General features: G+C 40.6%; 1 protein-coding gene across 1 annotated transcript; it reads right to left on the bottom strand.

The window, feature by feature from the left end:
* Window positions 1-2,326: 2,326 nt before the first annotated feature.
* LOC111967043 (guanine nucleotide-binding protein G(t) subunit alpha-2) lies at window positions 2,327-15,771 on the bottom strand. Its single transcript, XM_023991954.3, has 9 exons — window positions 15,374-15,771; window positions 7,719-7,761; window positions 5,252-5,393; window positions 4,872-5,029; window positions 4,621-4,749; window positions 4,318-4,447; window positions 3,672-3,825; window positions 3,251-3,457; window positions 2,327-3,000 (listed from the first exon to the last, which is right to left on the bottom strand). Exons 1-8 carry the CDS (start codon window positions 15,489-15,491, stop codon window positions 3,267-3,269), a joined length of 1,065 nt encoding a protein of 354 aa, XP_023847722.1. The 5' UTR covers window positions 15,492-15,771; the 3' UTR covers window positions 2,327-3,000; window positions 3,251-3,266.

Raw genomic sequence — 15,771 nt, 5'->3', positions numbered from 1 at the left:
CAAATCGCATGCAAGCAACAATGCAGCTAACCTGGCTAGTCTTGTGAGCGAGTTAGCTAGGTAGTCTTGTTATCTATGCTGGTTGTTAGCTTGCATAACTGATATGTGTATAATTGTAAGGGGCACTTTGTTTTATGAATAATATTTACAGAGTGGGTGAGCTCTAATCCTGACAGGCTGATCAGATTCAATAGTAGCCTCAGTCTGAAACATCAGGATGCTGCCTTGTAGGTTGTTTCATAGGTTAAACGCCTTCTGTTTCATAGGTGAAGCTCCTTGCAGGCAAATTAGCAATTGGTGCGTTATGCATATGATCAAGAGTTGGGTGCACTCTATTCCTGGCCAGCCGATCAAATTCAGTAGTAGTGTCAGAGGCTGATCTGTCAGGATGCTGCCTTGTAGGCTGGCTGCAAGGAACCTTACATATGAAACCGCCTACAAGGCAGCATCCTGATTTATCAGCCTCTAAAGGCTGAAATTGAATGATTAGCCTGTCAGGAATGGACATCACTCACTGTAAATGTTATATTAAATTACCTTTTTTATAATTATACACATCAGTTATGCAAGATAACAAGTTAGCTAACAGGACTACCTAGCTAGCTCACAAGACTAGCCTAGTTAGTTGCGTTGTTCCTTGCATGAGATTGGCTGTGGTCTTCAGGGGGACACGCAGCCTGGGAGACGCCGCTGCCTGTCAGGCAGCATTCGGGGCTTAAATGCTCCGCATTACCATCAACGCAGCCACAGGGCTCCTTGATGAGGTGGCTATCGTGCATCTGCACATATGAATGGATGATGTGTGCTACTTTTGGTGATCTCGACAAAACAACTTTTGTTATGTAGAAATCATGAGATAAATACATAAGTCATGATCTCGGCATAAGGAGGGAATTGTATTTTTATTCATATGTCCTCTGGGCTTCTGTAGAAAGTTACGAAAAACATTAAAAAATACATAGGTAACCTACAAAATATATAAGCAAGCAAAAAACAATTGCTATTTGGACATTTTAACAGTTGTCTAAATTGAACACACTGAATGTTCCTTCTTGCATTAAAATTGAATGTGGACCAAACTTGTCTTTTTAATTATTCAGTAGTGTCAATTACAATCATAAGATTGTAAAAGACTTGACTTATACCATTATAAACCATAGAAATGTTTGTTTGCATTGTATATCTCTCACAAAACCACCTACAATGGGGGTTATGTCATACAACACACATTTAAGTCTTAGGCCTAACAAAGTTGATTTATTGTTTAACGGATGCCCCGTTTCACATTTATTGTGAATAATTGGGGGGACAATTGGGCTCCCGAGTGGCGCAGCGGTCTAAGGCACTGCATCTCAGTGCTAACCTTGTCACTACAGTCCCTGGTTCGAATCCAGGCTGTATCACATCCGGCCGTGATTGGGAGTCCCATAGGGTGGCGCACAATTAGCCCAGCGTCGTCCGGGTTTGGCCGGGGTAGGCCGTCGTTGTAAATAAGAATTTGTTCTTAACTGACTTGCCTAGTTAAATAAAGGTAAAATAAATGTTAAAAATGTGATTCATATGAATTTATTATTTTAAACGATTCACTTTGCCCTTGTAGTATTTGGGATTCGGTTCAAGCGTGGTGAATCGGATCCTGTGAATCAAAGTAATCATTTGTAAATCGCAAACAGTAATTTTAGGAAAAATGATGACCTGTAGCCTTACTTTTGGATCATGTGCTTGACTTACCAGCACCTCAAATGTTCTAATGCTTGAGCTCTTGTTTATCTTTATAGAATATTAGTTCAATAGTATTGTAGGTATGCTGCACCTAAATGGTAACAGTCCAAGTCGAGCATTCAATATGTGGCTACAAAACTTAACATCAATGTAGTTCCTTAGAGGTGGACCCTGACAAGGACTCAAACTGTGGTCCCTGTGAGTGTCAATTCCAAAACCATCATACAAAAAGGCAAAAATGTATTGGTAAGGTGTTGTATTAAGGTTGTTTAGTGTTTTTACAAGGGGTTGAAATTTTATTTTACATGTTCATATTTCTATTTGCTCGCTCACCTCACTTTTCAAAAAATGTATTCCTTTTAAACAGTAAATCAACTTTGTATGACCTAAAGATCACATATCTTCGTAAAAAAATACAAAGAATGATGACATGCAGAAATGGCAGTTGCTATGTATACATTTTTATTTTGAATGTTTGTCTTTCACAAGACCGGTCAGTTACAGGTTCATTTGTCAGTAGTCAAAATGGAATATACACGCACATCACTAAACATGTCACTGATGTTGAACATTTTGATAACGTATTCGAATATTAATGTTTAAGGTCCCCTATTTACAAAATACATTGCTAACTTGTTTTGATGGTACTTTTTTCTTAAATTCCAGCTATTTGAACTCGCTGATTGAAATTAGCGTAATAACTTTTTACTGTGTTACATCTGGTGCGAAACAGTAATCATATCCAAACAGAACTAGATATAAACATTATAAATCATTGGGCAAGAACAATGTTACTGGAAAGGACTTCACTCTGACCAAGTTGAGTAAGATGGATCACTTCAAAATGTATCCTTTCATAAGTTTATCAATTGGATTCCATGAGCAGCGTTATACACTTTCCTCAACACAAACCATTTAAGAGCCAGAAATAACCCAGAATATCTAATAAAGTACCTATATCAAACGTGTTCATTCGGTTGTTCTTCTGACTTCTTATCCACATTTCCATCTACATCATCATCCACATTGTCTCCGCGAGGAACATGTTGCCATCTTTGTTCGATTTCTTGGACATGTGTGTTGACTTCCTTTGGAGTAAGTTAGGGGCTGTTTTTAAAAATTTGCCTTCATTACTCATAATTTAGGGTGTTGGGAGTTAGGAATGAAGGGAAGGGATAGTGTAGAATTGAAGAGTCTTATGACATTACAAAGCCTTCTGTTCCTACTGCTCAACTTCAACATGAATCCAAGTGAAGGGATGAGGGGAAAAAATACAATCTGTGAGGAAGAAAGTTACATTTTTTTAGGCAAAAAATAACATGAAAGAATAAGATGCTGAATTCCAAATTTAACCTACCCTTGAGGCACTTTAAATCTGAAAAGATTGGATGGGTGTATCCATCATGGTGAAAATTTCACCTAGTCTGAGGCAAGTCTATTATCTGATTTGTCCAAATCTAGTAGAAGTGTCTATGTACAGGCTAGGCGTCGATTTGGAATTCAAGAACCAACGCAATAACTACTGTACCTCTTTGTGTATCTGCTTAGAACAGACCGCAAGATTTTAGGTTCTCTTTGATAATGATGTCTGTCACGGCTCCGAAAACAATCTCGACGTTCTTTGTATCCGTTGCGCAGGTCAAGTGGGAATAGATTTCTTTGACACCCTTCTTCATGTTCAGCTCCTCAAACTGCTTCTTGATGTAGTCACTGGCATCATCATATGTGTTGGGGCCTAGTGGTAGAGAAACCGGGCAGCTTATGAAGTGGTTCTCATTTGTTTAAAATTGTAGGTGATGAAATTGACAGTACCTATTCTGTTTAGTATCTTGCCGCTACGTCATATTGCAGAAGAAGAGACAGAACATTTCCATCATTCCTGCTCGTGGGAAATACTATGTAATAGTACTAATATGTACTATGCTGTTTTTACTTGTGGTTACTCTTACCATCGTAGTCTGGGAAGCAGATGCTGAGGTGGACCTTTTTGATCTTCTCTTCAAAAAGATCCTTCTTGTTGAGGAAGAGCACAATGGAGGTGGTGGCAAAGAACCTGTGGTTGCAGATACTGTTGAACAAGTGGAGAGACTCATGCATACGGTTCTGTGGAGAAGAGGATGAAAGTTAGGTTAAGTGCCAACAATCTCTGTTTCACAATCCTCCCTCAGGCTGGATTAGTATAATAACTACTCTAAACCAAGATATGATCTTGCTTCCTATTTTGGGCCTTTGACTATCACACAAACACAACTCTACATGTCTTCTGTGCTTGAACTGGGGTGGTGGTACTGTGAAGCAATCATATTGTTTAGTCATCTGAGCTATGTCCTTAGGGACTTTAACATGTGATGGGATAGTAGAGTTCTGTAACCTTGTGACTGAATAATCCATTGTTTACTTCAAAGTCAGACTGTAGAAAATACTCTTCAGTTAGAATCAGAAATCATGATGCTCTTTCAATCTTACCAAATGGATCACAGCATAAAAAAGAGAACTGGAAGTAAACAGTACAAAAGTACAACATTTCTACATAAAGGGCCACAACTGTTACAAACTAATGGACCTTTCAGAGGTCAACTGTAGAACCAAACCCACCACTTCATCGTCCTCTACGAGCACCATGTCATAAGCACTGAGGGCTCCGCAGAAGATGATGCAGGTTACACCCTCGAAACAATGGATCCACTTCTTTCTCTCCGACCGCTGGCCGCCCACATCAAACATCCTGTCAGAAGAGAGGTTAAAGAAGTGAGGTGTTAACATCTGACTGTACAGACCTAACCGATGATTGTGCAAAATCAAACCCAAGATCAAAGGGAATTAACACGCTACAAGGATGTATAGGAGATCCACTATTGGCCGCTTGTGGTCTCCCATGCTTGGCAAACATTCCCTCACCTGAAATGCAGCTCTTTGCAGGAGAACTGCTCCTCGATGATACCGGTTGTCTTGACTCGAGAACGCAGCACGTCCTGCTCATTGGGCAGGTAATCAGACTTTGTGATTCTGTCCAATTCTCCAAGGTAGCTGTTTAGCGAGATTTCAGTTTAGCATACATCCACACCCCCAGACCCACATAATCACTCTCACACGTAACCAGCAAAGATATGACTGTCATAACAGACTATAACAGTTGCTGTGACACTCACTATCCAGCAGAGTCATTGAGCTGATACTCGGCTGCTCTCTCGAAGGAGGCCTGGACACCACTGTCACTCCACAGCCTCTTGATGACATCAGCCAGCTCAGGGGGCATGGAGCCCTCTTCAATGGAGTCTGACAGGTTAGACAGCTTCTGCCCGTCTTCCTGCACCATGAAGTCAAATGGTGAGTTTTACCGCTACTGAAACTTCAATTTCCTTCCATTCTAAAGTAGCTAATTAGCTAAGCTAACAATGTATTGTTGTTCTTTATATTTGAATAACGTGCAATTACCGAAACTTCTGCTGGTGTGTCAATGTCTATCAGTGTGTGTCATTGTCTGTTTGGAGGATCAGAAGGGGTTTTAAAGATGCAGAGTGGGACTCACAGATCCTTTTGGTGATCCAAAGTCAATGGACAGCATCTCCATGCCTCTGATGATGGCCAGAGCAGACTGCAGGATGTTACCATAGATGATCGCCCTGAACTCCAATTGTTCTTCTTTGGTATAACCACCTTGATGGAGAATTCTACCCAACATAAGAGGAAGAAAACAGTTGGGTTGTAATTACAGTTTCAAATACAACTGACATTATGCACTCCCCTACCTATTTATTCGGACAGTGAAGATAACCTTTCATTTGGCTCTACTCCAGCATTTTGGATTTGATATCAAATGTTTTATATAAGGTGACAGTACAGAATGTCACTTTTTAATTGAGAGTATTTAAATACATGTATGTTTCATACATTTGGTTTACAGTATAGAAATGAAAGCATGTTATGTATCTAGCCCTCCCATTTGATGGTATTTGGACAAATTCACTTATATTGACTACATGAAACTTGTGACTTTACAAACTTGTTGGATACATTTGCAGTTTGTTTTGGTTGTGTTTTGGATTGTTGTGCCCAAAAGCAATGAATGGTAAATGTATTGTGTTATTTTGGAGTCACTTTTATTGTAAATAAGAATATAATATGTTTCTAAACATTTCTACATTAATGTAGATGCTACCATGATTACGCACAATCATGAATGATGAGTGAAAAAGAAGCATAAATATTATACCCCACCAAAAATATGAACCTCCCCTGTTATTGGTAATGGCGAGAGGTATGTTTTGGGGGCATGATCTTTGTGCATCTGTAACTCTGACACACAGCCAAAACAAACTGCAAATGCACATTTGTAGTCACAAGCTTAATGTAGTCATTGCATGCTAGGAATATGGGACCAAATGCTAAGCTTTTGACTGAATGCAATACACTATAAGTGAATTTGTCCAAATACACTACATGACCAAAGCTGGTCAAACATCTCATTCCAAAATCATGGGCATTAATATGGAGTTGGTCCCCACCCCTTTGCTGCTATAACAGCCTCCACTCTTCTGGGAAGGTTTTTCTACTAGACGTTGGAACATTTCTGCGGGGACTTACTTCCTTTCAGCCACAAGAGCATTAGTGAGGTCAGGCACTGATATGGGGGGATTAGGCCTGGCTTCCAGTCGTTGTTCTAATTCATCTCAAAGGTGTTCAATGAGGTTGAGGTCAGGGCTCTGTGCAGGCCAGTCAAGTTTTTCCACACCGATCTTGACAAACTATTTCTGTATGGACCTCGCTTTGTGCACAGGGGCATTGTCATGCTGAAAGTCTAAGGGGCCTACCCCAAACCATGAAAAACAGCCTCAGACCATTATTCCTCCTCCACCTAACTTTACAGTTGGCACTATGCATTCGGGCAGGTAGCGGTCTCCTGGCATCTGCCAAACCAAGATCTGTTTGTCGGACTGCAAGATGGTGACGCGGGATTCATCACTCCAGAGAACGCGTTTCCACTGCTCCAGAGTCCAATGGCGGCGAGCTTTACACCACTCCAGCCGACGCTTAGCATTGCGCATTGTGATCTTTGGCTTGTATCCGCCTGCTCGGCCATGGAAACCCATTTCATTAAGCTCCCGACAAACAGTTCTTGTGCTAACGTTGTGTCGAGAGGCAGTTTGGAACTCTGTAGTGAGTGTTGCAGATGATTTTTACACGCTTCAGCACTCTGCGGTCCCGTTCTGTGAGCTTCTGTGGCCTACCACTTCACTTCACTTCCACTTCCCGTTGTTGCTCCTAGACGTTTCCACTTCACAATAACAGCACTTACAGTTGACCGTGGCAGCTCTAGCAGGGCATACATTTGACGAACTGACTTGTTGGAAAGGTGGCATCCTATGACGGTGCCGTGTTGAAAGTAACTGAGCTCTTCAGTAAGGCCATTCTACTTCCAATGTTTTCTATGGAGATTGCATGACTGTGTGCTTGATTTTATACACCTGTCAGCAACAGGTGTGGCTGAAATAGTCAAATTCAGTCATTTGAAGGGGTGTCCACATACTTTTGTGTATATATAGTGTACTTATGACACCTTCAAATGTGGGGACTCGATACATAAAGTGCATTCATTTCTAAACAGGTATGAAAATACCCTAAAATAAAAGGTGAAATCCTGTACTGTCGCCTCATATATTCAAAATGCTGGAGTATAGAGCCAAATTAAATGTTTATCTTCACTGTCCAAATGAATACATACCAACAATCACTAGTGGCAAGAACTGGTACTTATCATGTTGCAGCAAGTGTTTTGTTCTGTAAGGGTACATGTCAATTGTAGCCACCACAATCTATTCTATTATGGTTAATTCTGTTGTGATTATGAGCTATTAACTTAGTCCATCTTGTTGAACACCCAGTTTACACCTTTTAGAGTGAGTTACAGTATTTAGAGTTACAGTATTTGGACAAGGTTGCCTGCATGTGAGTGAGGAGGAATGAGAGATGCAATGCGTTTGTTTTGTTATACTCACTTCATCTGCTTAACAATTGTGCTCTTCCCAGACTCACCAGCACCTGGTAAAACAAATTAAGAAGTAGATATGTTACAAGGGCTTTCCCATGTACAAACACATCATCATCATTCACCCTGTAGTTGGTTAAAGGGAACCCAAGGGKCGAAACATAGCATGAGCAAAGAGATGTATAATGATGGCACATAGTGAAAGAGGAACCTCAGCAGTTGCCCATCCCTTCCACTGCCACAGATCCAGTGCTTTTAGACACACGACATGACAAGCATTCAGTGGTGTTGCAAAAGTGACAGTTACAGTTCTTTCACATCCGTTCTATCATGATCTTCTGTTTTGTGTTTAGCTTTGGTTTTGCATGTTGTTGTTGCATTTGTACCATTGCATATCCTATAGGATATTTCCCATTACACACTACACTAACAGCTTGGCCCATTTCTCTGCATGAACTGTAACAACACACTTAGTGGGGGGGAATAGGAATAGAGTAAACAAGTTCTGGGCCATAGGGCAGACTTAGATGAGCAGTGAATTTTAATGTAATAATACCAGTAAGCTAATTTCACTCTGGGTTTATATCAAACAAGATTGTCACCACGAGCTGATTTGTTGTTCCACACGCCACCTCAAGGGGGCCATCTAAGATTCCTGACTATTTTGAATTGGGCGTATGAAAGGGTTTATGGCTAATGTGATTGACATCTGTCCCAATGGTTTAGCAGAGGCCAGTGACCTTATTAGCTCAGGGCTAAATGGAGAGATTTGAGAGGCATTGGGTAAGAAGGCCTGGGGTTGAAAAGCCTCTCAGAGGATTGTCCGATAAGCGAAGACGTCACTGCTCTGTCTTCTTGACCTCATGTCAGTTATCACAACTGTTTAATTTCTGCAGGATGGTTGGTTTACCTCTACACTCTGTTGCTGCTTCTTCTCTTACTCATGTGTAGGTAAAGGTTTAAGGTATTAACCAGAAGACTCCCAGTAGGCAAAATTATGTTGAAAAGACGTATTTTCCAGACGTTGAAGTTTGGTACATTTTAGGTTCTGAACAAAGGATAGGCAACTTTGATGGGGGTGGGGGCCTCCAGGAAAACTCATCATGAGGAGCCGCAGTGGCTCGCGGGTCTGTGTACCCGCATTCATACCCACACATGCAGTCAGAGCCAGCCCCATAGCCTTTTGGGGGCACTAAGTGGAATTTTGTTGACCTCTCCACCTTGTGAGCAAAACATTTTAGTGGACCCCCTCTTGACAGTGTAGAGACAAAATTGAGTTAATTTCCTGCAATTCTACACATTTTGCCATGGGGCATTGAACATGTTGCAATTTTAAAGCAAGGTTGCTGCAATTCTACACATTTTGCCATGGGGCGGAGATGTATTTTTGCAGTTTTACAGCATTTATTTTGCAATTATACACTTTGCCATAGGGTGGAGAGACATTTTTCCAGTTTTTTATATTATATCTGAGTGAAAGTGACCAACAAAATCAATGAGGCCCCGCCGGTCGGTAATTCGACCATGATTACTACGTTTAGATAGCCGGCTAGACTAACTAGATAGCCGGCTAGACTCAAATGTTTAGCTAACTGAGTGACTGTCAGTGACTGACATAACAATAGGAAAACTCTGATGCACAACCAAATTTCGAAATTGCACCTGTATTCTACTATTAGGGCGGCAGGTAGCCTAGCGGTTAGAGAGTTGGGACAGTAACAGAAAGGTCGCTGGTTTGAATACGAGAGGTGAAAAATCTGTCTATGTGCCTTTGAGCAAGGCTCCAGGGGTGCCGTACTACTATGGCTGACCCTGTAAAACAACGCATTTTACTGCACCTATCCAATGTATGTGACAATAAAACAGCTGGTTGCCCATCCTTTAAATAAAATGTGAAAATATGTTTTTTCCAGATGTTGAAATGGTGGTTAATTTTCGGTTCTGAATGAAAGTTGAAAAGTTTGGACACACCTACTCATTCCAGGGTTTTTCTTTATTTGTACTATTTTCTACATTGTAGAATAATAGTGAAGACATCAAAACTATGAATTAACATATATGGAATATGGAAGCCACCCTTTGCCTTGATGACAGCTTTGCACACTCTTGGCATTCTCTCAACCAGCTTCATGAGGTAGTCACTTGGAATGCATTTCAATTAACAGGTGTGCCTTGTTGAAATTTAATTTGTGGAATTTCTTTCTTTCTTATTGCATTTGAGCCAATCAGTTGTGTTGTGCCAATGTAGGGGTGGTATACAGAAGATAGCCCTATTTGGTAAAAGACCAAGTCCATATTATGGCAAGAACAGCTCAAAAAATCAAAGAGAAACGACAGACCATCATTACTTTAAAACTTGAAGTTCAGTCAATCCGGAAAATGTCAGAAACTTTGAAAGTTTCTTCAAGTGCAGTCGCAAAAACCATAAAGTGCTATGATGAAACTGGATCTCATGAGGACCACCACAGGAAAGGAAGACCCAGAGTTACCTCTGCTGCAAAAGATAAGTTCATTAGAGTTACCAGCCTCAGAAATTGCAGACCAAATAAATTTTTCACAGAGTTCAAGTAACAGACACATCTCAACATGAACTGTTCAGAGGAGACTGTGTGAATCAGGCCTTCATGGTCAAATTGCTGCAATGAAACCACTACTAAAGGACAATGGACATTAAACCGGTGGAAATCTGTCCTTTTGGTCTGATGAGTCCAAATTTGTGATTTTTGGTTCCAACCGCCGTGTCTTTGTGAGACGCAGAGTAGGTGAACGGATGATCTCCGCATGTGTGGTTCCCACCGTGAAGCATTGAGGAGGAGGTGTGATGGTGTGGAGGTGCTTTTCTGGTGACACTGTCTGTGATTTATTTAGAATTCAAGGCACATTTAACCACCATGGCTCCCACAGCATTCTGCTGCGATACGCCATGCCATCTGGTTTACACTTACTGGGACTACCATTTATTTTTCAACAGGACAATGACCCAACACATTCCTCCAGGCTGTGTAAGGACTATTTGACCAAGAAGGAGAGTGATGGAGTGCTGCATCAGATGACCTGGCCTCCACAATCACCCAACCTCAACCCAATTGAGATGGTTTGGTATAAGTTGGACCACAGAGTGAAGGAACAAGTGCTCAGCATATGTGGGAACTCCTTCAAGACTGTTGGAAAGCATTCCTCATGAAGCTGGTTGAGAGAATGCCAATAGTGTGCAAAGCTGTCATCAAGGCAAAGGGTGGCTACTTTGAAGAATCTAAAATCTAAAATATATTTGGATTTGTTTAACACTTTTTTGGTTACTACATGATTCTGTATGTGTTATTTCATAGTTTTGATGTCTTCACTATTATTTACAATGTAGGAAATAGTAAAAAATAAATGTATAGCCCTTGAATGAGTAGATGTGTCCAAATCATTGACTGGTACTGTATTTTCCGGACTTTGAAAATACATATTTTCTGGATGTTGAAATCAGGTTCATGTTTGGTTCTGAATGAAAGTTGAAAATACATAATTTACAGATGTGAAATTACGTATTTTTTGGTCATTGATTCTATGGACAAATTTCCACTGCACAATGAAGTGAGCATTATATCACAATAACTTTTTTTAAATCCATAAAGGAAAGAGGAGCCAACTGAAGATCAAAAGCTTTAAAACTGGCAACGACGATGTTCAAAGTTAGTCTGGCTAAGACCTTACTCTCAAAGTCCTCCTGACTTCAGAGTCTTGAATGGCTCTTTTGATGTTGTCAGCACAATGTGTCGATAATGAAAGGTGTCTGTGCTTTTACTGATTGGCTCTCCTTTGTCTTTCTCACAAACACCCACTTGCTCAGTCACACACAGCCCCTGAGCTCCACCCCCTTCTATTACAACAGTTGGATTTTCAACAAAAAAACACTTGAGAGAACCAATTAAACCCGTCACAGATTTTCTGAACAAATATTGCATTACCAAAAGTTAATGTGTGTCACAACTCTTCCTGTGCTGTGAGTGACATGGGTCAAGTCAGCCAGGCTAGTTCAAAGTAGTCCAACCTACAGAATTATCCAACAGACCACTTCAACTACAATAACATTCTCAGCAACAGTTACAGATCTTTTTTGTTGTCGCTATGATTGTGATATGTTGTTGTTTATCTACCTTGGTTGAATGCACTCTGCATAAGAGCGTCTGCTGAATGGCCAAAATGTAAATGTAAAAACAAACACTTGCTGACCTTGCTGGGTATTATTCTAATAAACTCTGCACCCAAACAAATACAAATGTGAAATCTGAACAGATAGATGTTTAGGTCATGTTTCAGAAGTTTGAACAACCCAGTACAGCAAAGTTCAGTACAGTAGCGTACAGTATGGTACAGGACAGTAGTTTTATTCAGTAGAGTACGGTAGAATAGGGCACAGTGCAGTACAGTTTAATTCAGTAGAGTATATTAGAGTAGAGTGCATTATACTGTACCTTGCTGTTCTGTACTGAACTTTACTGTACTTCACTCTACTGTGCACCTACTGTACTGTACTTTTATTTTCTGTTCTGTAATGTACTGTGCTCTGCTGTGCTATATTGTACTGTACACTATACTTAGATGTTATGTATTGTACTGTAATGTACTGTGCTCTACTGTACTGTGTTGTCCAAACTTGTGAAACTTGGTTAAGATTCGGTCCAGTCCGACATTGAAATCAAGGCTGTCCGGACCACGCAAGTAAAAGACCGCCGGTCCGGACAGGACCAAAACAAGATATCCAAAAGACGTAGTGTCGGTCCGTGCTTAGTGGGCTGTCTCTGCAACACGTCTCCACTAATCCATGCTTTATTTGTGCCAAATGGCTGTAAGCAATTGCCTCTCTGATTTCATAGTTGTTTTGATGGTCTCTTGAGGTTCCATGTTTCCCAAAAAGCCAAATAGATTTTCATCCTGTAAAAAACTTCACCACCAATTTCGTTTAAAAACTGCTTTAGATAAACAGAGACCTAGTTTAAACTCATACCTAACTCTTGAATCCCTACCTCCCGATGAAAGAAAAGACTATAATGGGCTGACAGAAATAAACTGTTGGTCTAATAATAGTGTAAATACTAATCTGTCATTGATACCTGAAGCATCTCTCAACTTCAGCTTAGAACCAGAAGATGGCACCGTGTATCAGATAAAGTGGCTCACCCATGGAGCTACAGAAAATGTCCTTCTGCCAAGTCAATGTTCAATTGCTTTCTTTTTAAGCAAGAGTTGAGTAGTCACTGTTCTTGCACCCAAGACACACATCATACACTAAGCTCTGACAGCAAATGTTGTTGAATATGACAAAAGTAATAGAGATGTTTCACATACATGTCATTCAAAATACAGAACAACTTTGTGTTTAGTAATTGTTACTCCATAGTTCTGCCAGAGAGTTGGCTGTGTTGCATCTGTGTTGTGTTCTGCAGGAGCAACAGGAGACATGAGGATTGATGGCATGAAATTGCTATTTTACGTCTACAGAGCCTCAACTCACAATGTTATGGTTGCAGTACTGCCAACTGTATTGTGGGTCAGCCATTTCACAGGACTTCACTTTTGCAATGTGTCAATATTTGACCAATTGCTTCAGCTGCCACTGTATCTCATTGGTTTAGTTTAAAATGTGGACCATGGCCCCTATTTACTGTTAGTGAGGGGTGTAGACAGGGGTTATGGTGTACAGGATGTAACATCTGCATCTTTGATCTGTTGTAAACTCAGGTGGATGTTCTGGCTCCATTATTGTAAATTGGCTCCTGTAATTTATCCTAATGAGCTTTTGAGGCTGCTTGCTCTGGTTACTCTGATGGTTGACCCAACTGAGTTTCTCTGGTAGTCCTCTGTTGACTCTATAGTCTGCAACCTTTTAGTGGCTTGGTACTTGTTGTATTTGGCTCCTCAGAATTACAGTATTGATCTATTTGGCCCTTGTCAATTAGCTTGGCCCTTACTTTTTGTCTCTGTGACGTTACTAATTAGCATTTCATGATGCATTTTGCAAGGTGGGGCCATGTTGTAACCCAGTGCTAGAGAAATGATTACAGGGAGTCTAAGTGGCAGGAAAGAAAGCATAATTGGGTTACCATGATCCTATGAGAAAAGCTTACTAAATCCTGCCCCTGAACTCTCACAAAGCTATTTATAACCAGGGCTCATGACACGTATCTACGGCTCATTGTTTTACATACTGTATTGAAAAAATGCATCTGATATGTCAACATTCATAACCTTGGCCACTTATACAGAAATATATAAATATATAAGCCTGGTTTCCTAACCTATGAAGACAACATAGGGCTCTTCCAATCCTTTCAGAACCAAACATTAACACTAATCTGATTCCCTGCTAGGTAGTGCTCCACATTTTACACTTTTCAGACCTTTCTCAGAATCAAAATGTATTTTGATGTCCCTAATATAGAAATAGACTTACAACTTCTCTTCTAGTAGCCTAGTTATGAATCAACACGTTCCATTTCAGGGGAACTTACTCAGCTATTAACTTTATTGCTGCTGAGAAACATTAAATTATCCCATACACCCAGTAACGACTGTCATACAGATAATGTCAGTATGAGAGAACTTGTTGTTTCAGTCAATAGAAATGGTATTGCCTTTTACTATGGTGTTTTTTTACACCTCTGACCTCACAAGCCCTACGATTTCTCATCTCAGTCTTGAGGTAACGTAACAGCAGCAGTCACTCTTGGGCTTATCTGATTTAATGTAAGCTACTTTCAGCTTGACATGTTTATCTGTTTGCATCCAGACTGTGTTATAGTGACATGGGTCACGTTGAATGTGCAAATATAGTAAATGTGCAAAGACAGAACACCAATACAGTATATAACAGATTATGAACTACTTTAATAACTTTTACTGTTAAAGCTCTTTTCATATATACCTGAGACTTAGATACAATATCAGGATCAACACTAGAGTCCTGATTGAATAGTCCTAATAGGTTAAGCCCGTTTTTGGATGTACTATTTCAGCATTGGCAAGTTTCCACAAGTCTGGAAGTGTTACACAAATGGAAAAGCATATTACATTTATCCAAATTCTGATCATTTCAGAGGTGTTTCCACAAGAGCCTCTATTTAGCTACTGAAAATGTTCCAGAATGACCTTGAGAAAAGAGCTCCATCAATCAAGTGACCATATCAAAGTATTAAAGAATTCACAACAACTATGTCAACTTCACCAGTGAATATTCACAACTTTTGTCATTAGTGTAACCAATGTAAATCTTATATTATGCTTATGCTCATAAAGGTTTGCTATGGATGATGCTTAAGCTCATACAGGTTGGTATGGCTGCCTCATCGCAAAACCTCAAATGTTTACATGATGTAAACTTAAAGTATTTGTAACTTTTATTGCTGTGAAATTTCCAATACAATGCCCCCCAACTTTGACCKAAAAAAAAGCGGTGTGACTATTTCTCCAAGAACAGGGCACATACTGTAGTTGCATACTTTCTCATCTCCAACCAATATCTTTTTTCCCGTTTTTTAAAGAAGATTATGCTCATCCTAGGCGTTTGCATCAGACACTGTTCAGGTTTATATGCTAACAGACCATAAGCCAGTTGAGGGTCCCATTCTACTTTTCTGCACTTTCAGAAGAAGCCCCACAAGCACAACAGCTCCTTACCAAGCAGCAGAAGCTTGACTGTCTTGGCTTCTTTGTCCGCATCCTCCGCCAGCTGCTTTTCCAGCTCCTTGGACTTTGCGGCTAATGCCTTGTCTTCGACACTTCCTCCGGCTCCCATTTTTTACTTTTTTTTATCACTCTTTCAAGCCAAGATCCTGTGTGGTACGGAAATGCGGCCGGCCGCTCCCGGCGTCTGAGGGGTGCACTGGGAGACAGGGACAGAGGGAGGCAGAGGTGGGGGCTGGGAACAGGGGATCCTGGCCTCAGTCCGTGGTTGGTGACTGGAGGAAGAGGACACCGGAGATGTATACTGACACACAGTCAGACAATCACTGCTTGGGGACTAAGGGAAGCTGTACTCTCTGGTGTTAGCCCTCCCTAATTCCCCTACGCTAAAC

Source organism: Salvelinus sp. IW2-2015, linkage group LG1 (assembly GCF_002910315.2).
Source record: "Salvelinus sp. IW2-2015 linkage group LG1, ASM291031v2, whole genome shotgun sequence".
Taxonomy (NCBI): Eukaryota; Metazoa; Chordata; class Actinopteri; order Salmoniformes; family Salmonidae; genus Salvelinus; species Salvelinus sp. IW2-2015.
This window is presented reverse-complemented; position numbering and strand designations above follow the sequence as displayed.

Bases quoted from the DNA above. Each gene is read 5' to 3' on its own strand.
- LOC111967043 (XM_023991954.3), bottom strand. From the start codon at position 15,491: ATGGGAGCCGGAGGAAGTGTCGAAGACAAGGCATTAGCCGCAAAGTCC. The intron at 7,762-15,373 runs GTAAGGAGCTGT...TTGTTTTACCAG, and splicing joins AGTCAAGCTTCTGCTGCTTG to GTGCTGGTGAGTCTGGGAAG. The intron at 5,394-7,718 runs GTGAGTATAACA...TATGTTGGGTAG, and splicing joins ACAATTGTTAAGCAGATGAA to AATTCTCCATCAAGGTGGTT.